Source organism: Pleurodeles waltl, chromosome 4_1 (genome assembly GCF_031143425.1).
Source record: "Pleurodeles waltl isolate 20211129_DDA chromosome 4_1, aPleWal1.hap1.20221129, whole genome shotgun sequence".
Classification (NCBI taxonomy): Eukaryota; Metazoa; Chordata; class Amphibia; order Caudata; family Salamandridae; genus Pleurodeles; species Pleurodeles waltl.
Genome location: NC_090442.1, coordinates 369,964,925 through 369,990,686, shown reverse-complemented (window position 1 = coordinate 369,990,686; position 25,762 = coordinate 369,964,925). Strand labels below are relative to the sequence as shown.

At 44.8% G+C, this 25,762-nt stretch overlaps 1 protein-coding gene across 1 annotated transcript in view; it reads left to right on the top strand.

Annotated features, from left to right (window-relative positions):
* The window catches only part of GYS2 (glycogen synthase 2), a 498,387-nt gene that overhangs the window by 221,566 nt on the left and 251,059 nt on the right, over positions 1–25,762 (top strand). Inside the window, exons 6-7 of the mRNA XM_069228538.1 lie at positions 22,931–23,048; positions 25,212–25,332. Coding sequence (XP_069084639.1) covers positions 22,931–23,048; positions 25,212–25,332 — 239 coding nt within the window. The remainder of the gene's footprint in view (positions 1–22,930; positions 23,049–25,211; positions 25,333–25,762) is intronic.

The following is a 25,762-nucleotide window of genomic DNA, read 5'->3' as shown; positions in this document are numbered from 1 at the left end:
AATTCAGAACAGCTCAGTGTCAGTTTTTTTTTTCAATGGGTCTCTCGTAATGAGTCCCCTTGTATGACTATTGTCACACACTTGCTGAATCTTTATTACGCTACATTTCGGGGGCAGTATAATATGGGATGAGGATGAGTTGCGTAATATTTTTGTTTATGCAAAAAGATGCAGTAAGAAAAATAATAATGTTGTGCGGGGAACTGGATACCACTAGCTTGGTGCAGAGCTGCAGGAGCCAAGCACCTTTGCATATGCTGCATATTGCAATGGACAGGATAGAAGAGTAGGATGTGAAGCTTCTGTAGAGCAATAATGTGTCTAACGTACATGACAGGGAAATGTACCCATTGAAGCTTGTATTTATCACCCAGCATAGGTCACAGGCCCAAACTACAGTTGATTAGAAACAAGTATTTGCAATGCAATAGGTGTCGCATTTGCGAGAGTTAGAGGTATTGGCCTTGTAAACACCTAATTGGAACTTTTCTTGCAACATTATTAGTCAACCCTGCCTCAATTTGGACCTTTCCTGGAACATAATTCCAGTGGCCCTGCATATAGCTAAAACACTTCCATTTGCTTTCTTCCTCTATCAGCCGCAAAAAATTAAAATGTTGCCATTTAGCATCCTAATTTAAATCTGCCTTGCTAATTACAATAGAATGATCGACTAACTTGAAGATTCCTGATTATTCTTTTTGAGTGGTAATGCAAGGGAATTACCAGCTGAGCTGTGAAGTGAATGCTTTTAAAGGACAGTTATAAAAAAATGTACTATGTACAATCTGGGTATTACTAAAATATATATGTTGGAAGCAGTTTTTTAATCTTTTATCTTTTTGGCACAGGAGTTGTGCAGCAGAGATGGGCCAAACTATGCAGCAAGTTTAGCCAAATTGTGCAGCAAGAAAAAGCATATTGATGGCCCAATATGGCACATTCTGTGGCCACACAATAATGAATGGTCAAACATTTAACCTAATTATTGCTAGTTTAACACCTAATTACAGCAACTAGCCACTAAGAAAGTGTCACACTCAGCCATTGTGCAGCTCTGTGTGTCATTTTTCTTTGGTAACTTTTGATCTGTGTGTGAGTTAGGAACATTTTTTTGTTAATCTCCAAACTATGCCACAGATGTTGGATTATGTGGCGTGTGCAGAAAACACAGTAGCAACAAATTTGCATAATTCCATTGACTCTGGTTATACCCAGATATCTGACGTCACATAAGCGCACCATGCAAAACTTTGCAATCTCCCGGCCACCTTATTTATTTATTAGTACATTCCCTTATTTCAGTTTCTTGGGCAGTTTATCCCAGTTGGGAAGAGTTATAGCAGAAGGACCCTGAGACTTGTCAGATGTAGTTAAGACTATTCCAAAAATAAGTGTTCCAATTTGCACAGCAAATTGTCCCTCCACACTGTGTGAACGTTCTTGATGAAATGTTGATGGTGTGGGGGCAGGTGGATGTTTTATTTGTATAAATAATGCCATTGACTGGTAGAGAAATATCCTCTGCGAAATAATATGCAACCTTCATTATTATATGTGCTTTTTTAAAACAAAACCATGTTTGCCTATGGGTATATGTAATCACCTCATATCAGAGCGACATTTGTTTAGAAAAGTGAAAACGTTCCCCATTACACACTTTCATCACAAATTTGACGGTAACCAGATGTTCAGCGACATGTTTGCCTCGTGTCCCGCTGCTTCCATTGGCTAGACCTCAGCTACATATTTTACTAAATGTTTTGTTAAGAGGTATTCAGTTGTTGAATGCATACAGTGAAAACACTTTTCTTATGTGTGCTGGGAGGCACTGCATACCAAAAGATGTTTCTCTGCAGGGCCTCCCGATGGGAGCTGCAGCCTTTTCGGTGTTGTTTTGGGCCTCCCAAGGGTGAGAGGTAGTAATTTACGAGCACCTTTTATTGACCCTTGGAGTGAAAATGCTGTCTCAAAATGTTCTATTTTTGCACTGATGGCTTATGAGCAGATCCGCTGGAATTTTGCATTTAGGGTGAGTGCTGGATTTTGGACACTTGTGTGCCACATCGTGTACTATCTGTGGCTGTGTGCACTTCGCACATTGTGACAGAATCACCACAGGCTGAATTAGGGAAGTTTAAAAGGACAGCGCTGTTTTGTTGCTAATGCTAATGTCGGAAAGCAACGTTTTTTTACACATCATTGTGAAATACAAATATGAGGAGATTAGTCATGAAAACTAAAAGCAGCATGTTTTCAGACATCCGTTCTGGGGTTTTCTCTCTCTCTTCCCGTGTTGGCTCCAGGAATTTTCAAATACTTGAATGGACAATGCTTCAGCTTTTATGAGCATCAATGTAATTGGAAGGTTTTGAAAGGATAAACAAGCAGGCCTCAACCTTCCCTTCCACCACCGGGGACCACACGCAGGCACACATGGCTCCACCCAGAGCAAATGTGATCAAGAAAACAACCTGGTTTACAGCCTTGTTTACAGGGAAGCAAAGCTAAGCTGAGAGCAAGAATGCTCTGCAAATGAAAACTGAAGCTGCTCGGAACACAAGCAGGCAATGAAGAAAACAAAAGTCCCCTACAGAAGAGATACACAGGACAAAGCATCATTATGCAGTAGTTGGTCCATGGTCCCAAAGAGAAAAGGGAGTCAAAGACACATGACTGACCACTAGTAAGCAAGAAATCTTTTAATTACACTGAAACAAACAAATGAAATAGCTTTAAGCCCATAGTGAGTGTATACTAAAAGTATACAAGAGGCCGTATGCTTAAGCTCGACCTAAAAAAGAAAGAGGAAATGTGAGGTGCCAAGTGTGTTGTGCACACGCAGACACTACATCCTTCCGTCAAAAAAATGTAAACAAAATGTAAACGCCAAAAGTTAAATATAGATTGTTCTTCAGCGTAATTCCATGCAAATTTGTATGCTTCAGAGGTGAAATGTTTTTTTTCTCAGAAAATAACAAGACTGTTGAGATCTGCTGGTCCATTGAGGAACATCAGGTCTTTTGTCACCCATGGTGGTCTGATCCACAGCATAGATACTAGAAGAACAGGTATGATTTTAGTTTAGGTATCTTATATATAGTAAAACTAGCTCCTAGTACAAAGGAGCCCTAGACACAAAATTTTATTGTGACAATTTTGGGCACTGTGCATGTTTTATTAGTAACATTCTGGTTTGCACTGAATATGAGGCCATAGTGCACCTCCGGTGTTGATATTGTCAGGTAAAAGGCTTTGACTTTTGGAAGTGGCACTATAAAATGCTGACATACAATCATAGATGTTTCCAAGAGACCCCTGAACTGTCACGAGAGTTGGAGATGAGAGCAGGCTTATTGGAAATGTCCTCATAGCGCACTGCATCTTTGCTAGGCAACTGTATTACATTATTGCTACACCCAAGACCTTGATACTAAGACAAAGGATTTCATTTTAGCTGAACAATTGTTTCCTTAAGAGTTTGTTGGGGACAGTTTTGTGAATTGGGAGAAATATTCTGAAAATTAGATTGTGTTGAAAAACAAATTTTGAACCATTTTGAACATTTGACTTTAAAGACTCTAGAAATTGTTAGTATTTACACTTGGCGTTTGACCCTGTGAGGGGTCATAAAGAATTCTCACATCAAGATAACGGTTGCACATCACATATATGTATGACTGTGGGTAAGATACAAGAAGCTCTTAAATATATATATATATATATATATATATATATATATATATATATATATATATATATATATCCCACAACAAAGGGTCTTCAAAACAGGGCACTCTGACTGCTGGTGCAAACATGAAGGGTGAAGACCACCACCCCTGGTAAATGAGTTCAACAAAAAGCGCTGCACTCCTGGAGGTTTCTCTTAGTAATTTTCATTTATTCATCAAAGCAGCATGAAACCAGACCCCACAACGCGTTTCGACTGATGCCTTTTTCAAGTGGTATGTAGTCTGTATTCACATCGTTTTCACAATCAAAGCTTTTTTATATATACAGAGCATCCTGTGTCACAGGAGACTAATAAGCCCCAGCTGGATTATATATGAGAAACTGCAAATCTCAGAATGCACTAATATAATGAACATGTCCCAGAATGCTCTGTATATATAAAAAAGCTTTGATTGTGAAAACAATGTGAATACAGACTACATACCACTTGAAAAAGACGTCAGTCGAAACGCGTTGTGGGGTCTGTTTCATGCTGCTTTGATGAATAAATGAAAATTACTAAGAGAAACCTCCAGGAGTGCAGCGCTTTTTGTTGAACTCATATATATATATATATATAGATATATATATATATATATAGAGCTAAAAGAAAATACCACAGAATAATAATAATTATTACTACGCTTCCAATTGGACAAGAGTCAATTAGTCATTATATTCACCAAATGAGTAGCAGGGTTTACAATAGTATATAAAGTTACTTCATCTCTTATTGTGTTTCAGTTTCAAGGATACAAACGTCTTCGCAGAACACAGAGACTTGGTTTCAGAGAGATGCTTAAAGCTATATCTTTTTTGCTACTAAGGATAGATGAATACATTTCATGTCAGGTTACAATTATCTTGTCTATTTCCTTTAAAACACTCTTCAATCTGCGACGTCAGTCCCCAGTACAGTGACAAACCAGAGCAGTGTTATCTGGTGTCTCTGTTTTCTCTCCTCACCCTTTTTCCTTTCCCCACTTCTATCATTGACTCATATGTGGTCTGTGGTGGAGGCGGTGCAAGAAAGAAGAGTGGATCACCCTCATTGGCTTGATAGTACAAGGTCAATGGTGTCTGGCAGTATAACAGATTTGAGGTGGGAGATTAAGCAGTGTTTATTCTTGACAGTGTATACTGCCAAAAGAAGAGTTGGATTGATAGTTGTGTACCTTCTGTCTTCCTGATGAAAGGATACTAAGAATTATTGCTGGCTCATATTCCAAGAACTTTAAAAAAATATAAATCAGGCTTTTCAACTCCTTGCACGAAATAAAGATGAGCAGGGTTGGTATTACCTTTTTAAAGGTGAATGATGAACGGTGAACTACAAAATCAATTTTAATGCATTAACAAGCTTTTGGTGCTCTCCTTTTGTCAAGCTGAAAAGTGAGGTATTGTCCGCATAGAACAGGTGAGACAAACAAAGAGTACCCAAGCGAGGGGAATGCAGGTTGACCTGGTCTACCTATTACAAGCAGTATGCCATCAACAGATTGAAGATATGGGGTGCCAACACATACCCTTGCTTGAGGCCTTGATGTTTTGGTATCCAACTTGACACTCTTGTACTGTCCTTGACCTTGACTTAGATCCACGTTCCGGTGTGTATCTGTTCAATAGCTCGTAGCAATGTTTGAGGAATTCCCCATTTTCTCAGTTTGTTCCAGAGGATCCCTCGATCGACATAGTTGAATGCTGCCTTAAAGTCTATGAAGCAGAGATGACGTTTCTTCCTTGCTCACTTGCATCTGTTAATTATGAAGGAAGCTGCTAAGATGTTTGTTGTAGAGCCAAGACCTATAGTAAACCGTGACTGGTTAACAGCTACCATGTTATTAATCTTTGACCAGTCTATGAGGTCGGCCAGAATTAGAGTTTTAAGCCTGTAATTGGCTGAGTTGGACCTATCCCCTCCTTTAAAGACTAGATTGATGATAGATCTGAGCCAGCTATCTGGAATGGAGCCTGTTAAGTGCACCTCTGTATATGGTGCCAACAGGGTACTCGCCCAGGACTGAGAATCTTCTTTGAAGCTGGCCTGTGGACTACTGTTTGGCCCTGGCACCCTGTCACGGCATCCACCTTTTAAGACTTTTATGATTTCAGATGGAGGTATGGGTTGCCCTCGCCTTTAAGGAGGTTTAATTGGTATTCATCCATTGTATTGGATGCTTTAACATCTTCAGATGGGGAAAGTAAGTCCCAGTCATAACTGGGCAGATGCGATTGCTTGTCAAGTCCTGCTTTCAGGCCACTGGTAGGCATGGTGTCATGTAGAATAGCTGTTTTATTACATTGGGACTTAATTCTTTTTTGGAAATAATTTGCAGGCACAACTCCTGAGCGGCTGCTGGCAATCAAATGTATGGGCGGGGTAAGCTGCCAATACTGACTCCTAGATGGTCTACTGAGGCCAATGATTGCCTTTCAGAACTTCCTGTAGGTAGCCTGTCTGGCATTATATATCAGTCTTGTCCAGAAGGCCTCTTTACTTGATATCTTATTTTCCCAAAGTTGTTTTTTATCTCTTTCCATAGAGCTTTTAGTTTTTCCGAGGGGAAGGGTTGCTGCCTGCCTTCTTCAAGGTGCCAATGGTTTTTCTTAGTTCTTTCCTTATGGCACTGCTTTTATACAAAAGATTAGTTTGCCATATATGCCTAGACTGCAATCCTCTTATAACTGGGGTGGCTTAAGTTAGAAGTTTAGCACTGAAGTCAGTCCATGCCATAAGTTGGTTGCTTGTAATACTAGTACTTGCCAACAAGAAGGTCCCTGGCTAGGTGGCCGGTGAACTAAGGGACTTAGGCCCTCATTACAACCCTGGCGGTCGGTGATAAAGCGGCTGTATTACCACCAACAGGCCAGCGGTAAAAAAAATTGAATTTTGACCACGGCGTAAACTGCCAACACAGACAGCCACTCTAACACTCTGACGGCCACGGTGGTAGAAACAAGCACCGGAGCGGTCATCGCCAACAGCCAAGCGGAAGACAATGCACTGCCCACTGTATTATGAGAGGCCAATCTGCCAGCTTTTTGGGGGCGGTACCAATGCCATCAAAAGCACGGCAGAAACAGTACACAGAAGGGAAACGTCTCACCTCTCGACACTCAAGGAAGAACCACAACGCCATGGAGCCAGAGTTGCACATATTTCCCATGCTGGTCTACCTCCTCCTACACCTGGAACACGAACGGCAGCAAAGATGACCAAGGTGAGTACCGCACTTAGCACACAAGGGAGGGGAGGAGGAAAAAGAGAGTGACACACACGCAACACCCCCACCCCACCCCCAACACCATACACACAAACAGATGCAACAACATTACATATCCACCCCGTAACCCTCAGGAATAACGCAAGGACAAAAGGAATTGATTAAAGTGAGTGTAATATAAACAATTTAGATAAAACGTCCTTAAAGCACAAAACAGTATGTACAATATATACAAATGCAGGGAAAATGCCCACTCCAAAATGTCTGTGGCCCACAGGGCCATGACACATAGACCAAGGCCACACTTGACTCCTGCCTCAATACGGAGAGAACACTGCTGGGGCATCAGGCCGAAGATACACAGGCACCTCAGGGGGAAGGAGAATGGGGGGCAACTCAGCCGGAAGATAGTACAACACCACTGACCCTGGAGGGGGCTACATGCCCTCTACGATGTCCTGGAGAGTGCAAAGCCACAGTCTCTCTAGTGGGTGGTTTGCCCACTGCTTGGTCCTGGGGAGTGCAAGGCCACAGTCTCTCTAGTGGGTGGTTTGTCCACTGCTTGGTCCTGGGGAGTGCAAGGCCAGTCTCTCTAGTGAGTGGTTTGCCCACTGTTTGGTCCTAGGGAGTCCACAGTCTCTCAAGTGGATGCCTTCTTCCACTGGTTCTGGAGGGGGCCTTGTGCCCAGTGTGCTTCATCCTGGCAAGGAGGGGGTGAGTGGATGCCTTCTTCCACTGGTTCTGGAGGGGGCCTTGTGCCCTGTGATGCAGATCCTGGATGGTGCAAGGTCACAGTCTCTCACCTGGGTGTGACACCTACAGTTGTTGCAGGGGCCAGGACGCGCTACAGTGCATGTAGTCATGACTACACACTGCTCGCCGGCGGTGACAGCTGCTCAGTGGTAGCAGGTGGTGGGGCTGGCAGCGGTGCTGTCAGTGGTGGGGGGAGGCTCCAGCCCTTCCCCTGCAGCCTTAGACGGCTGCCCACTGGGGCTGCTGCTGCTGCCAGTGGTGCTGCTGGCAGAGGTGCAGGTGGCGGTGCAGGTGTTGGTGCAAGCGGTGGTGCAGGTGGCGGTGCTGTCAGTGGTGGGGGGAGGCTCCAGCCCTTCCCCTGCAGCCTCGACGGCTGAAGTGCCATGGCTGGTGTTGTTTGCCCAGATGCTGCTCCAGCCCCAGACACCAGATCCATCCTGCCTGCAGCGTCTGTTCCTTTTACATTGGCCTTGGCATGCATTGTTCCCTTCCTGCCCTTGGCAGCTGGTGGTGCCTCCTTGCCGCTGCCAGCTGGTGTTTCCTTCCTGCCCTTGCTAGCTGGTGGTGCCTCCTTGCTGCTGCCAGCTGGTGGTGCCTCCTTGCCCTTGCTAGCTGGTGGTGCCTCCTTGACCTTACAGGCTGGTGGTGCCTCCTTACCCTTGCTGGCTGCTGTTCCCTTCCTGCCCTTGCTAGCTGGCGGCCCCTTCTTGCCCTTGGCAGGTGGTGCAGGCACACTGGCTGTGCTGACGGGTGCCTCCTTGGAGCCTCTCACACATGCCGTAGCTGCAGACTCTCCAGTGGCCGTGGACTTGATGGCTGAGGTGCTGGCCTGGGTTCTGCCCACCCTGGCCCGAATTGAAGGACAGGGGGAGGGGCAGGGAATAGGTCAAGGGTGGAGAGGAAAAGCCTTTTAGGGACACTGGGGCTGGAAGAGGGTGAAGGTTTGGGAGTGGAAGAAGAGGGAATGGTTGTAGGAGTTGTTTGTCTGCTGTGTTTAGGTGCAGGTGCATGGGCTGGATGCTGTCATGAGGTGGATGGCTGTTGGGTGTCTGAGTGCTTGCATTTGTGTACTTTGGGAGGAGGGGGCACAGACACAGTGGGAGAGGACACAGGGGACGTGTGCATGGATGTGGGGGTGGTGACTGCCAGTGAGGGGTGTGTAGTGATAGGCGTGCTAGTGATGGAGGTAGTGGATGAGGATGTAGTGCATGCAGGTGTGAGTGGAGACGCTACTGGTAAGGAGGTGGGCGAGGAGGGGGACACAGTGGGGGCAGTGGATGTTGGTGTGCCTGCATCTGGATGGTGCTTGTGCCTGTGGGATGAAGTGTGGTGCTTGTGTTTGCCTGAACCACTTCTGTGTGTTGATTTGGGTGCATGCAGGTCTGAAGGTGTGCTTGGGATAGGCTGGGTTTGAGGGGAATGGGACTGGGTAGAGGGAGTTGGAGGTGGGAGGCTAGAGACAGGGACAATGGCTGCCATCAGTGAGTTGGCCAGAGCCTGGAATGATCTCTGTTGGGCCGCCACGCCAGAGTGAATGCCCTCCAGGAATGCATTTGTTTGTTGCAAATGCCCTGCTAGACCCTGGATGGCATTCAGTATGGTTGACTGCCCAACAGAGAGGGATCTCAGGAGGTCAATAGCCTCCTCACTCAGGGCAGCAGGGGTAACTGGGGCACGGCCTGAGGTGCCTGGGGCGAAGGAGATGCCCACCCTCCTGGGTGAGCGGGCACAGGAAACTCGCTGAGGGGCTGCTGGGAGGGTGGTGCTGGTACGGGGGTGGTGGCTGTTCCTGTAGTTGGGATGGGAACAGAGGTGTCTGCCACTGCCAGGGAGCTTCCATCGGAGGAAGTGTTGCTGTCCGAACTGTCCCCTCCTGTCTCCGTCGTGGTGCTCCCCTCGCCCTCCGTCCCACTGGCACCCTCCCCGTCGGTAGATTCGGCCTCCAGGCCCATGTGGGATGTAGCGCCCTCCGTCATCTGTGCCTCTGCTCCTCCACCAGATGATGCTAATGCACACAAAGACAGGGTGACTAAACAAAAAGGGGAGGGAAGAGACAGAGGATACACTTGGTCAAGTCCAGCAACAACACCACCGTTGGCGTACACAACTCACAGGTAACAGTCCTATGCGCTAGTCCATGCAATACCAGTTACAATGCTAGTCACCAGGCCATGGTGTACAATGCCTAACGCCATTAGCTGCACACCTGAAACCCACAGGGCCCTGCCCAGTAGTAGATGCCCACTAGCATTATTGGGGTTAGAGTGCATCTGAGCTTGCCTATCATGGAACCTACCCTGCCATGTTCACCCGGCCAAGGGGCACCCACAGACTCACATCCCCCACCCAGGTATCACCTCAACGCGTGCAACTTCATGATTCTGAATCTATACTCACTGTTGTGGCTACTGTGATGCCTTCAACCACCCACCCAACTCCGGATAGGCCCTCACCAGGATGCGGAACACCAGGGGGGTCAGGGTACGATGGGCACCCCTTCGTCGTTGGGAGGCCATCCCCAGCTGGGCCTCCGCTGTCTTCTTTGCCCAGCGGTGCAGGTGCTCCCACCGTTTACGACAGCGGGTGCTCTGCCTGACAAAGACCCGCAGGGTCCGCACCTCCTTGGCGATGGCACGCCAAATACCCTTTTTCTGATGGGTGCTGACCTGCAGAAAAAGATACATAAGAAAAGGTATTACTCATACCCTCTGGACTGTTACACTCACGGCCCACCATATCCCTCCCATACCCTTATGGACAGACATTGCCCACCAAACATGCAGCACTCTGCCCAGGACCCCCCAAACCCCCCTACACGAGGCTTACACACATAGCACTCCATAAATTCATGCCCCACGCATCGTGCTCACAGTGTACCCACCTGTTTGTTTGGAGGATCATAAAGTAAAGAGTACTGGGGTAGGATCCCATCCCCTAGTCTCTCCAACTCCTCAGAAGTGAAGGCAGGGGCCCCTTCCCCAGACACTCGAGCCATGGTCGCTTCCAGACACAGGCCACAGCAGCACTTACAGTATAGGTCCTCTCCTGTTGAAGGTCAGGTAGCAAGTGAGTGAACAGATAGAAAATGGCGGTCACGTCCACGGCGGTACATACCGTCACCGCCGGCATACATCACCATTGGCTCCTGGAATCCTTAGGCCCCAATGATAACCAATGATGTGTTGCACAGCAGTTGTCGACCGCCCCCCGCAATGGCGCACAACGTCAACGGAATAACCTAATTTCCACTTGTCCCTCCTCACAGGTCAGGTGGCCTCCATTTCAGGGGGACTAGGCCATGGCACCTAGTTGTGTCACAGCAGACATAGGCACATCAACGGACCTGCACGTTCGCATATTGTTTCTGTAAAAAAAAAATGCAAGGCATATTAATCTGAGTATATGTTTGAATATGACCATCTGCTCACTGTTTTTCACCCTAGAGTTCAACCGCGGAGGATGAATAGGAGATGGAGACATACCCCCATGTACAGACCCCTGGCGGACCTGGTGACAATGGAGGACAGGCACATTATCCTAACCTGCAGACTTGCTATGGCCACAATCCATGAGCTGTGTGCCCAATTAGAGCCAGACCTGATCTCAGCTATCCACCACCCCACTGGTATCCCCCCTCTTGTTAGGTCCTGTCAGTGCTCCATTTCTTGGCAAGTGGGTCCTTCCCAGCGACAGTGGTAGCAGCCTATGTTCTCAAAGGTGCTGACCAGATTGTTGTCTGCCCTGATGAAACACATGTGCAGCTACATCGTATTCCCCCAGGTGGAGGATTTGGCCACAGTGAAGGCTGACTTCTATGCACTGGGACATATCCCCAACATCATTATGCTATTTGATGCTACACATATTGCCTTTGTCCCCTCTACCGGAGAAATAAACAGGTGTTCAGAAATCGAAAGAGCTTTCACTCTTTGAATGTGCAGATAGTGTGCCTGGCGGCCCAGTACATTTCCCATGTCAATGCAAAGTATCCTGGCTCTGTGCATGATGCCTTTATCTTGAGGAATAGCAGCATCCCATATGTGATGTCTCAACTCCAGAGGCACAGGGTGTGGCTAATAGGTGAGCCCATGGTCCCCACCCAGTGTCTGTTGGTACATGGGTGTGGGGTTGGCCGTAAGGGTGAGTGTCTGGCTAACAGGTATCCCTCGATATTTACAGGTGACTCTGGTTACCCCAACCTGTCATGGCTACTGACTGGAGTGAGGAATACCCCACTCTGGCTCCTGGTGTGTTTGCTGCTGCCCACTACAGGTCATACCTATGTATATATAACTGTACATTTGAATTGCAATGTTTACAGCTTGTTAAACTAATACATATTTCAATCAATTGACAGACTCCATTCTTGTATTAGTTCCATGGGTGTTTATTTATGTGATAATAAGTGTAAGGGGTATTGCAATTGGCTGGGTTGATTATGGAGGAATGTCCAGGATAGAGTCCTGTGTATCACAGATGCATTGTCCAAGGGGGCATAGGAAGTGGACAATGGTAGTTCAAGGTGGACAGGGTGACATAGTGTGACACAAGGGCGACATTCAGGGAAGTCTTATTTCCTGGCGTTGGTCTTGGCAATGTTCTCTGGCTTCTGCCTGGATCGCAGGGACCTTTTGCGTGGTGATTCTCCTTCTGCAGGGGGAGGGGTGCTGGTGGCCTGTTGGTCCTGTGGCGGGCCTCCTGGCCACTAGCGTCAGCGGAGGTGGAGGGCTGTTCATCGGTGTGGCTTGTGTCAGGGGCCCGGTGGTGTGCCACTGCCTCCCTCACGGTGTTGGCCATGTCTACCAACACCCCTGCAATGGTGACCAGGGTGGTGTGGATGTCCCTCAGGTCCTCCCTGATCTCCAGGTGCTGTCCCTTCTGCAGCCGCTGGGTCTCCTGCATCTTGGCCAGTATCTGACCCATGGTCTCCTGGGACTGGTGGTATGCTCCCAGGATGTTGGTGAGTACCTCGTGGAGAGTCGGTTCCCTGGGCCTGTCGGCCCCCTGTCGCACAGTAGTCCTCCCAGCTTCCTGTAGTCCTGTGCCTCTGTCCCCTGAACCGTGTGCCCACTGCCACTGACCCCAGGTCCCTGATCGTCCTGTGTTTGTGGGGTTGCCTGGGGTCCCCGTAGTGGTGGACACACTGCTGATTGACGTGTCCTGGGGACAGAGGGATGGGCCCAATGGGTAGGTGCTGTGGTGGTGTTTCCTGAGGGGGGAGGCTCTGTGGTGGTATGGGACTGTGCCTGGGTCACCGACTGTCCAGAGGTCCCTGATGGGTCAGGTTGGTCATCCTGATCCAGGCGTGCAGAGGTGCTGTCATCACTGTGTGCCTCTTTGGGGGGGGGGGCTGGATGTTGCTGGCACCTCCTCTCCAGTGACGTTGTGTAGGGTTCCTGTGGGGATGTAAATGCAGTGTTATTGTTTCTGCGTGTGACATCTTGTGCATGAGTATGGTCCCCTCTATGGTTGTTATTACCAAGGCAGCTTTGGCTTGTGTGAGTTGTGATTTGGTTGGCTAAGTGATTGTCACTAATGTGCATGCTGTGGTGATGGGGGTCCATGCAGGTCTGTGATGGGGGTCAATGCATTGGTGTTGCATGCATAGCTTGGTATTGGGATGGGTGGGTTGTGATGGTGGGGTATATCTGAGGTGGTGGAGTGATGGGGTGAGGGTAGGGGTGGCAGTTTGTGATGGCATGCAGGAATTGGGGGTGAAAGTAGTAAAGATTTGACTTACCAGAGACCAGTCCTCCTGCTACTCCTGCCTGGCCCTCAGGATACATGATCGCCAAGACTTGCTCCTCCCAGGTTGTAAGTTGTGGGGGAGGGGGTGGGGTTCCACCGCCAGTCCTCTGTACAGCTATCTGGTGTCTTGCTACCATGGAATGCACCTTCCCCCATAGGTCATTCCACCTCTTCCTGCTGTCATCCTTTGTTCTGGGGTGCTGTCCATGGCATTGACCCTGTCTACGACTCTCCGCCATAGCTCCATCTTCCTAGCAATGGACATCTGCTGCACCTGTGATCCGAATAACTGTGGCTCTACCCGGATGATTTCCTCCATCATGACCCTTAGCTCCTCCTCTGAGAACCTGGGTTGTCTTTGTGGTGCCATGGGTGTAATGTGAGTGGTGTGTGTGAGTGTGTGTGTGGGTGATGTGTTGGGGTGTGTGCTGTGAGGTACGTGGATGGCGTATGGGGGATGGTGTTCTGTGGCTCTGATTCTGTGAATGCTCCTGGCGTGTCTCTCTCTCTCTGTTGTAACTTGTTTGTAGTGGGAAAGGATTGTGGGTAATGTGGGTGTGTGTTTTACAGTGGTGTGGGTGTGTATGTGTGTCAGGTGTGTGTAGTTTTGTATGTGTGTATGTATTTTGAGCGCAGCGGGGTGTACGGCCAATGGTTTACCGCAGTTGAATGTCCGCTGTGGTGATTTGTGGGTCATAATGCTGTGGGGTATTTCTGTTGGCGTAACGGTGTGGGTTTTGGTACTGCCAGTTTATCACTGACCTTTGGTGTGGCGGGCTTGTGTGTGTCTGTATAATGGCGGATTTCTATGTGTGGGTCATAATACGTGTAGCGGTATACCACTGCGGTATGCTGGCGGCAGTCAGCATAGCGGTAAGCGACACTTACCGCCAATGTCATAATGAGGGCCTTAGTCCTATCCACGGTAAATTGGATTTTATATTGTTGGAGCAAAGGGATCAATTGTAGTGAAATGGCTGTATAGTCAATGATGGACCTGGAATTAGGACCATGATAGGTGAAAATAGGTGGGTTTTCATCTGATAACCTTCCATTTAACACCCCCAAACTCCAGGGTCGCCACAAACTCTTCTCCATTTTTATCATAGCGCTGTGCTGCAAGGCTTGATTGTGGTGGAACATTCCAGTATGCATTCCCAGCCTCCAACAAGTTATCTTCTTCTGGGTTGTGAATTAGATTTGAGTTAAAGTCCCCTGTCAGAATGTTCTCCCATGATGGGTTGGGGGTTTGAGATCCGTTATTCTGAAGATTATCGTATCTAGGAGCGCTTGTTTTTTACTAGGACTAGGGTGAGCTGAGACGTTAAACAACAGAACTAGTGGTCTATCGGGTTTGCTCCAGTTGCTAAATTTGATTATTTGAAGACCTGGACCTGTGGATGGTAATTGTTAGGAGGTAATGTCCAAACTAAGCAATACATAGACTGCAAGACCACCTTTGGGCCTCCCATAACACTTGGTTTTAGAAGCCGCAACTTGATAGTGCACATAACCTGTGACTGATAGAGCTGTCATTGACCAGGTCTCTTGCAGGGTGACGATCCCGAAGTTTTTCCTGGCCTTGAGAGGAGTACCATCCTGCAGCAGGTTTTTTGCACCTGTGATATTTCATTAAAGTAGGTGCAAAGCGTTCTTCAACTTTCCATTTCCAAGTTCATGACTTATGGGGGAAGTTTAACACTGATGCAATCCAATTCCATTGGAGCTTGCTTAGATTGTTAGTCGGCTTGGCTTACTTTATCACTTCAGCACTGTGAGGCAAATTGCCTTGGGCACTCTGTAGGCCTGAGTAAATGGGAACTTTGTCCATGGTGTCAGGACTTCTTGCATTACAGAAAGATGTAGCGAGGCACATTATATTTTATAAGCATTATTCTCCACTTTTCAAAGGTGCAGGCAAACATTAGGTTCAAGGATGCTATGGACTCAGTGCCACATGTTGTTAAAGTTATTTCAGACTGTTTCAGGTGTTCATTTGATAAAAAGTCCACAGATAGTATGTCTGATGAGGTTATGTTTACCAATTCAGGGATCTCTATGAGAAGTCTCAGGATCTTGCCTCTATTGAGGATATCCTGTGGCTCTAGTGTAGCATATTTCAGTTTTAAAGGAAGTTAACAGCATTCTCTTTCCTGGCTCTTGGGACAGTTCATGTTAGTAGATCTGTCTCTGCTCCTTCCTGGAACGTTTTGGGGTGATCCATCATGCGGGGGCTAAGAAAAAAGAGGTGGGCCCAAAACATAAAATCCCCATGCCTTAGCCTGCCACCATAGGCCATCAAGAGTAGGGCACCCTCTCTGTTCTTTGCATAAATCTACTGGGAACACCACCCCATCAGTTTGACACCTGCCCAACTTTGGTAGATTCCCCAGGGCAACTACGTCATCCTCTGTAGGTTCTGGGGTATCACCCTCAGAATCAACTTCTTCTCGGACCAGGTGAATGTCTGGGGCAGGTATTCCACCTCCCCACCCTTCCTCTTTATGGCAATTTTCCCAGGCTCCTGGTCCGTTTGATTTTGGTGGTTTACTTTGGGTCATTCTCTGACAGACAGTCAAAAGGCATGGCCAGATTTGCAGCTACGTTTAAAGAACCTGAGACCCCCCAACCCACTCTAAAGGGAACTAGAGCCACTGATTAGTGTCTTAACCTAGTTGTCTTCTATTACAACCAGTAGACTACATCTGGAACTACCTGCTCTGAGGACACCAGACAACACCTAACAGTAACAGTACATCTGGAGATAGCCCACCAGGGTTTAACAAAGCACATTGGTTATTTTGGTAACCAGTGAGTGTCAACCTATGCAATAAGGATAAACCAAGATGATTTTTATGTTAGGGCCTCACTCACTCTAGCAGTTGCATTCTTCATCATCTGGTCTCATGATGATCCCTAAAAAAACAGGATGGGCTTGACCATATTTTAGGGAGCACTTTTGATATGAATTGCAATTGGGGTCATCTTAAATTGAAAATACCTAGGACAACCAAGGTTTCTCAAATGATCCCATTCTTACTGGCACACATGGAAAATTAATGTTCAAACTTGATTCCCTGTCATGGAATTATTTAAAGCAACGTGGAACGAGGATAGGGACATGCCCCTGTAGTCGCATAGGTGGTCATTATGACTTTGGTGGTCTTCATGGAAGACCGCCAAAGCCACGGGTGCCAGAAGACCGCCAGTGCCAGGAGGACACCGCCCGCCGTATTATGTGCAATAATACGGCCTGGCAATGTCCTGCTGGCAGCCGCTTCCGGAGGTAGAAGCGCCCCTTCCCGTTCCCTGCCGGACGACCTCCTCCCCAGACCAGATAAGTTGATCGTCCGACAGGGGCGGGAGGTGTGAGGGTGAGGGTGTAGTGTATGCGTGCGAGAGTGTGTGTTGCCTGCATATGTGCATGAATGTGGGTATGCGTGGTTGTATGCGTGTCTGAATGTAGAAGTGAGTGCATGTCTGAATGTAGAAGTGAGTGCATGTGTGTATGCGAGTATGATTGTTGTGGTGAATGCGTGTTTGTCTGCGTGTGAGTATGCATGTTTGGATGCATGTGAGTATGTATGTTTGAATGCATGTATGAGTGCTGAAGTGAATGCGAGTATGGATGCGTGTGAGTGAATGCATGTATGTAGATGTAGGGAAATTAGTGTATACGTGGTGCGTATAGGTGTCTGGGTGCGTGTGCATGTATGCATGGAGAGGGGGTCGGGCCACTGTGTCTGGAGGGGTTTAAGGGGATGGGGGTGCTGTGTCTGGAGGGGGGCGGGCAGGTGTAGTGCTTGCCGGGGGGGTTCATCTACCGGTGACAGGGAAGAAATTCCCTGTCACCGGTAGCCTTTCTGCCAGGGTTTTCTTGGTGGTGCTACTGCCGTGGAAACCCTGGTGGAAAGTCGGCTTCTAATACCGCCGGCGGTCTTCTGTGGACCGCCAGGTCAGAGATGCTCATCTCCAGCCCAGCGGCTACTACCACCATGGCGGTATGAGTGGAGATGTGGCAGGTTGACAGAGGCCACCGGCCACACTCATAATGTGGTAGTCTTCACTGCAAGCCTGTTAGCGGCGAGACCTCCATCTTTGCCCTTTGACCCCCAAAGTCTTCATGGGTGCTGTGCTACCCGATACCTATCTTGGCCTCAGGAGGGAGGGCCAAGATCAGTATCAGGCAGCACAGCACCCTTGAGTACTATGTGACTACAGGGACTTGTCTCCCTCCTCCTTCCAAGTCGCTTTTAGTGATTCCATTACAGGGAATCAAGTTTGAGCATTCCATTACTAATGGGGACAGTAAGCCTGTACATGCATGGTGTTTCATGTTGCATGGGTGCCCCCCACCCCCTGTTTAGAGAAGTTGGATGGTTCGCCATCATATACATTTTTTATTCTCCGGGTCACTTTTTTATCCTGCTGAAAGCCCTCAACCTTTTCAGGCCCTATTTTTGGGCCTGAAACATGCAGTCAAACATGAAAGAGTATTAGGACCAATACCTCCTTTGATCTACCTCTCCCTATTGATGTTTTTAGCCAGCCACTTATAAAAGGAACACCTTGGTTGTTCGAGGTATTTATAATCTGAAAAGACTCCACTTGCAGTTCGTATCAAAAGTGCTCCCTGGAATATGGTTAAGCCCATCCTGGTTTTTAGTGACCAGGATGAGACCCAATGATAAAGCATGCCACTACTAGAATTGAATTTTGAAAAAGAAAAAAAATATTGCCCAAGTAAAAAAATCAAGAAGAATTTTAAAAACGTTGATTCTGATGTCATATTGTACCAAGGGATTTTTGGCTTTCCACAAATCATACACAAGTACTGGATCCTGACGCTGAACACCATTGGAAGAAATTGGGTTATTAGTTGATAGAGGTGAGAATCCCACTCTAATAATAAACACAAACCTTCTGAAGGTGAACCATAAACGTCAATAAATAAACCTCTACTTAACCCTCTGGTAGCTTGGCACAAAAGCAGTCAGACATAACTTAGAGGCAAAGTATAAAATATTTATGCAGCACTCAAAAAGTAATAAAGTGAAAACGCAGCCTAAGAAAAATCTCAAGCCAATTTAAAAATTTCAATAAAGAAAATGACAGCAAAATTATAAAAATTTAACAAGTAGAACCGGAGTTATGAATTTTAAAATCATTCAGTAAAAGAAGCACAAATCGCCAATCACGGTTATCTGGTTGTGCTGGACCAGGTCAAAGTAAAAAACGGCAGCTTGACCGCAATTGCATGTGGGTCAGATGCAGGGGACCAGGTTCTTCCCAGTGGAACGTTTACCTTCTAACTTGATTCAGTTCCACATGAGGAGCCTCAGTTAGAGGTTCATGTTAGCAGTGCGGTCGTTGTCCGCACCGGTCAAAGCTTCACACTGGTGGGAAACGTGAAGCAGTGTTTCTTGACCCACATAGCACTGTGTGAGTGAAGCCTAAAGTCTGTAGCCATGAAAGTTGTGCCAGCCGTTGGAAGCTGGCCCTATGCTGGGGTTATTGTAGTCCAAGGAGATCAGGTATGGGTTTTTTTCAATGTGAAGAGCCCAGATTTTGACGTGGTTAGAGGAATACACTCTGACACCAGCCAAGGGTACAGGACCTATGGAGACACCTCTTAAGGGTCAAGCCGTACTCCAGCACGGGCCAGTGGCAGGTCCATGCAGCTCCAGTTGGTGCTGGTTACCTAGGCAGTTGCAGGAAGTCCTCTGGAAGGAAGCTTGTTGTTTCTATGTAGCTCAAACAGGAGGTCCGCCAACTAACTTTTCGAGTCACTCCTGGGTTCCTGAGTTCAAGGCAAGTATTCCCTCATCAGAAAACAGGGCAGTCCTTCTTCTAATTATCAGGTCACGGGGTGTACTGATGAGAGGTTCTGAGGGTACCACTTTTATACCGAGTGGCACCTGTGTGTGGGTGTCACCTCCTTTGTCTAACCCCTACAACTGGTTCTGGCCAGTTCTACCTCTTTCCCCGGGTTGGTTTCAGTCTGTCTGGGGTAACAAAGGGCAGACAGGCCAAGGTGTGGGCTGCATTTTCCAATGATATGGCAGGTGGCTTCAGAAGTCAAGAAGGGGTTGGGCACAGCCCCCAGGCTCCCCTTTCGAGGTCAGGAAGGGCAGGGTGCAACCCCCCAGGCTATCCTGCTCAGGAGAGGAAGACCCTTCCCCATAACCAAGGCCCTTTTGTCCCCTGTCTAAAGGAAAACACACCTCACCACAGTAAAGCCATTAACAGTCATGTGACACTCATAGAAATTCACATTTGGTTTAAGCAGGAAAATGCCAACTTTCTAAAAGTGTTTTTTTCCGACTACTAACTTAAAATTCAACTTTAGCATTGAAGACGATTTTAAATTACAAATCAAATGAGTCGAAGAATATTTTTCTATCTTCTCCCAAGACGGCGTTATCACTTATTAAGTGTAATAAGATAGGCCTGTGTTAGTCTATGGGAGAGTAAGCTTTGCTACAGTGAAAGTTAACTCAGGAATTTTCCACTGCCAGGACATGTATGCATGTTCTGCTTTTCAGACAACAGGCACCCTGTCCTATAAACCTTTAGGGCCTACATTAGGGATGACTTACATTTGTTAAAAAGGAAGATTTAGGAATGGCAAAAGGTTTATTTTATTGGGTTGAAATGGCAGTTTAAAACCACACTACAGGATGCAGTAGCAGGCACTAGGTACATGTAGTACCATTTAATAGGGACGTCTAAGTAAATTAAATGTGTCTACTAGGCATATACCAATTTTACTATGCTTGGAAATGAGATCAATATAACTATACCACTGGTTTTAAGGAGTAAAGAGTGCAGTCTTTAATCCTACAAAATTGGGCTCAGTAAGAATATGAGGTAAATTCCCACACAGAAAGCAAAGTGCAGGAATTTCAATTGTTTTTTCCCACCCTCACCACATAGCCTCATTTCAACCAACGTCGGACGTTATGTCGGTAGTAAAGAAAGAAATCTGGTGGAATACCACAAAAAAGATGGTCATTTCCAATAGTCCCCAATTTATTTATGTACATTATTTCAAACGCTGATGGCTTGCTTCATTTCTTCATTGTTCCATTTTGTGCATCTTTTGCCTAAAGTTTCAATTCTCTTTGTTAATTTTCATGTTGTATCTTACAGTGCTTGTTAATGGAAGATAATGTCTGTTTTATAGCTCAGGTGTATTCAAAAAGTTGTTTCTTCAGTCAGCCAGTAATATCACTCACATATTTAAAGGCACATAGGGATTCTAAAAAATAGACTACAAACTTTCTGCTGTAGTTCAATAATATATTTACTTCTTGTCTCTAGCTATTCTTCAATTCAAAGCATTTTTGATTTTTATCTTTTATGCATGCCTTGCAGGTATTACACATTTTGAAACCTTTATGCTTTTCCTTCAACCACTACACTGGTTGCTCACCAGATGGCATTTCAATGACATTGCCCTTCTGTGTGATAACTGGTCTTGGGCCCAACTGTATTCCTATAAATGGGTTACCGTCTGTAAAGTAGTTGTGACCTTGTAAGATATTCAAAAAATATTTTGACTCTTTAGTATATTTCATAATCATATTTCATAATCATTCTTATCTTCTCATCCTTAATATTTTTATTGTTGTGTTTTGATGTTGTGACTATAATAGGCCATTTTAGTGTTTTTTGTGTTCCTCCATGAAAGCATCTACTAGGGGGCATTTTTGCCGTTCATAAATTCTTCCTCTGTCAAAGTCTTTCTCATTCTAATGGGATACTCATAAGGTATACTTTGTTTTAGATTTTCTGGGTGAAACTTATTGCATGTAAAACCGCTATCTGTTGCAGTCATTTAGCAATATAATATGGTCTCGATTTGTGTGCTCTGGAATCTAGTTAGTATAGTGTAACGCCTTCTTTAATGATCTTATAGGTGAATTTGAGGTTATATTCACTGTAATTCAGTTTCCCAAAAGAGTCAGCAAATTCCTGTTCAGTACCATTGCAAAAGACTAATAAATGGTCAACATAGTGCAGCCACATGATGATCTTCAACATATCTTCCTCATTTTCGCCTCTTCAGGCTACCTCTTTTTTTCTCACCAGCCCATCATTACATTTGCATAAGTGGGGGAGAAAGAGCCTTCCATTGCTTCTCTACATTGCTGTTTATTGATCTCTGTGATAAATTGTTTTTTTATTGAAGGAGCGAAGACCCTTCATGAGTCACAACCACTGTCCTTTTCAGGGTGAACCACTAAAGTCATTAAATTAACCTGTGCTTTAATCCTCTGGTAACTTGGCACAAACACAGTCAGGCTTAACTTAGAGGCAAAGTGCACAATATTTATGCAGCCCGCAAGTGGTAGTAAAGTGAAAAGACAATACAAGAAAAATCTCACACAACTTGAGAAAAAAAGTAAAATGTATTCAATAATTTGAGACCAAAAGGACAAAAGTCCAATGAGTAGAACTGGAGATAGTGAATTTTGAAGGTTTAGATAAATGTAGCACTGACTGTGGGTATCTGGTTGCATTGGTTCAGGGCAAAGTAACAAGTTCAGACTGACTGAGATAAAGCACAGGCGGCCACAGGACAAAGTTTGGCCAACTGAGAGTTGTAGCATAGGTTTGTGCGGTGTTGCTTTGCAGAGCTTCACATCATCCAACATTGGTTGAAATGAGGCTATGTGATGAGGTTTTAAGGGGCTTTGTGTCAGTCAGTGTTGGTTTGAATGAAGCTTTCAGCTGTGCGGCAAGGATTTGTGGGGCTTTGGGTCACTCAGCATTGGTTCCGATAAAGCTTCCAGTTGTGCGGAGATTCTTTGGGGGCTTGGCGCCGCTCAGTATCTGTTCCAAGGACGAGTACACAGTGATGGCCTGGGCAACATATTTACCTTAGTGCAATTAGAATTGTATTAAAACATTTCACAACCCATACAATGCTTCAAAAACCAACAGGGTCTTTTGGGTTTTTTGTTCTGCCCACGAAAGAACCGATCAGGTTACCTCCATTTTGAGGGTGGGAAAAAACAATTGAAATTCCTGCTCTTTGCTTTCTGTGTGGGTATTTACCTCACTCCTACTTCATACTTCAATGAATTACCTATTCATCTTACCTCAGCTATCTGGTACACATTTTGCACAGGTTTTGTCAAAGTAATACTCTCTTTGGTGCCCATCTCACAGATCACTGTAGTGCATATTTTTGCTGCTAATAGTAGTGGCTTGGCACAAAAGGTCTGGTTACCCCCTCTTTGAGAAATACAATGCTGTCTTAATTTGTTTAAGGCTTTAGAAACAGTTGATTGTTAATAAAATTTACATAAATGAAAAAGGCTGTTTAATGTTTAGATGTCATGTTGGTATTTAATTATAGATACTTTGATATATATTTTGAGCATTGCTGTTGTGAAGTTTTGGTTTTTATAGAACAGTTTTTAAGGAATTATAGGTAATTAACATTAATTCTTCTGGTTTTACAGATGTTATTACTCCTAATGGTTTGAACATCAAGAAATTTTCAGCTATGCATGAGTTTCAAAATTTGCATGTAATGTATAAGTCTAAGATCCAAGAATTCATCCGAGGACATTTCTATGGGTAAGGGTTATGGTTATTCTAATGTCTCACATACTACTATTTGAAAGGAAATGTAATGTGTTATGCAATATTTAAATGTCTAATCCAATGCATTTCAGGAGAAGATGTAAACTTTTATTCCATTCATTGTTAGAAAAGGTTAAGAAATTTGAACTGAAACAATAGGAATGTAAGTGTGGCATGCAACATAAAATATGAGTCCCTTAGATCAAGGCCCCTTAGATCAAGCAAAAGTTAGGAATACGAAAAGAATGTATATACTCTTCCAACGGAAATCTTTTAGGTACTCACTTTTAAAAGAAGGAAAAAGCAATCCTGGTTTAACTGAATTTTACAATGACTACGAAACATAAAGCACATGTAAATTAAAGAGCTATAAATTGCATAATGGTAGTTTTTTATCTCAACATTAAGAAAAATAGGTGTATGTTTGATATTTTAACTAGAGTCTCAAAACAATGCTGTGTGTCAGATTTGCAACACATAATTACATTCTTGTCAGGTATTGCTCCTTGGTCCCCCTTTGACCTGCTTGTTAGTCCTTGTAGAGTTTTAATTTTTTCTGACCCAGCTATCCATGTGCCAGTGATTGGTAACCTGGAAGCTACCCCTTTTCTCAGCTTTAGACTTTTATGGAAGTAATTGGGATTATGAGTAGTTTAGACACCTCCCAACCAGGCTTTTCTCTCATTTGCAGGATGTGGAGATCACTAGTTACAGTGACAAATAGTATCTTGCTTAACCTGTTTAAGGAACAATGTGCTGTCTTTGTTCTTTTGGATTAATCTGTAGCATTTTAAGACATTCATCATGGAAACTTCAGTGAGTGACATTTGTAGAGTGATTTGCTGCAGGGGCCAATCTAATTCTATGCTTCATGCAGTGCCTAGAATACGGACAGTGATGCTGGATTAATCAATATTCTGAAATCTCAAATAAAGGTACTAAATTGTTTCATGCACTGAGGCTTCATTTTTGGTGTTCTGTTTAACTTTTTATGTTCCTCCTATAACATCTCTCAAGAACCACCGGGTCTCATTTTCATATGTGTGCAGGTAATACCAACTTTTATGTGGTACTCTCAATTGATCAAAAAGTGGGCCACCTGGAAAGACTTTGTTATTAGTGTAAAGATTTCCAACAAAATCTGAGAACATCATTTATGAACAGACAGGCCAAGAATGGTTCATCAGTGGCTTTCAAAGTCCCACAATGCATTGCAACTCCAGCTGGAAAGCTATAACAATAAAACAGCCTGAAGTCATTATAGGAAAACCCCTCCCTTTCCAATCTTAATTCCTGTGTGGGATCTCAGCAGACCATCTAATTGCAAGATATCTATTTAGGCTAAAGTGTCTTCTGGTAGAGAGTGTTCTTCATGCTACAGTTCAGAGATGCATCTTGGTATGTGCAGATTACTGTTCTAATTATATGTAGCAATTACCATCTGTCTAAATAGCTATCTAAATATCTATCTGCTGACTATCTAGTATGCAGCTTTGTGCCCTATACATGTCTTAATAAAGGATCACATTTCAGTGTCAGTGCGAAGTAGCATTTAGCAGTTTTCCATTGTAATATCTACTTCAAGTTGTCATGTTGTCAAAACAGTAAATATTTGTAATTACAATGCTTGCCTTGCCGTACACAGTAACCCTTCTTTCTTCTCAAACTTCAAGAGCAAGTGCATTAGAGCCCTATTGACACAACTACAAATGTGCCCTCTGTCCTGGCCTAACCTCGCAAGAATCGACAGCAAGCTCAAATATAATGGCCAATTCACCCCTCAAAAACCCTCATATTTTTCACAGCAAGAATGTATCCTTGGCACGATTCTCAGAGAATTATAGAAGGCCCCATCAATCTTCTAAATAAGACTTAGAAAACATTACAATTCATATGATCTGGTAGATCCCAACTCTTGCACATACTAACAATAAAAAGACAAATGTTTGTTAGTTGGTGGTTTACATTGCATATTTTTACATTTTTGAACACCAGTCCTAATGCATTAAAACATAAATAATTGGCACCTTGCCTTAGGAAAAAAATATGAAAATGTTTTGTTTCAGCTCCATTTTGTGCATTGAGTGAATGTCTTAATATTTTTAATTTAGATTGTTCCCTTTGTAATGCTAATAACAATAACATTTTGTTTTTTAGCCATCTTGACTTTAATCTTGAAAAGACCTTGTTTTTCTTCATTGCTGGAAGATATGAGTACACCAACAAAGGGGCTGACATTTTTTTAGAGGCTTTGGCCAGATTAAACTTCCTTCTACGGGTAAGTAACTTTCAAAAATATTATCCACATAAAATATTGTGCGCTGAGTGGCATGTAGTCACTGCCCATGTAACTTTTGGGTAAGTGGTTGCTGGCAATGTTATGACCTATCCAATGCTGTGATTTAGTGCATTTCTTAATACGGAAGGATATCTACCCCTAACCAGACCACCATCTCCTCATCTTGCCTATCAATTTATCCCTTTATTAATTTATACACTTCTTGCTATGAAAAGTGGAAATGTTTTGGGGATCTTTGGAAATCATCCGTTATTGTTATTAAGCTGAATTGTGTTGTGCAAATTGCATCAACAAATATTGAAACAATCTTTTATCCCTAATTTTAGATCCATATACTCATAATGATGAGAAAACTTGTATATGCAGTGGCATTGGTTGGTAGACATATTACTCTGAACTCTGAAAGAAA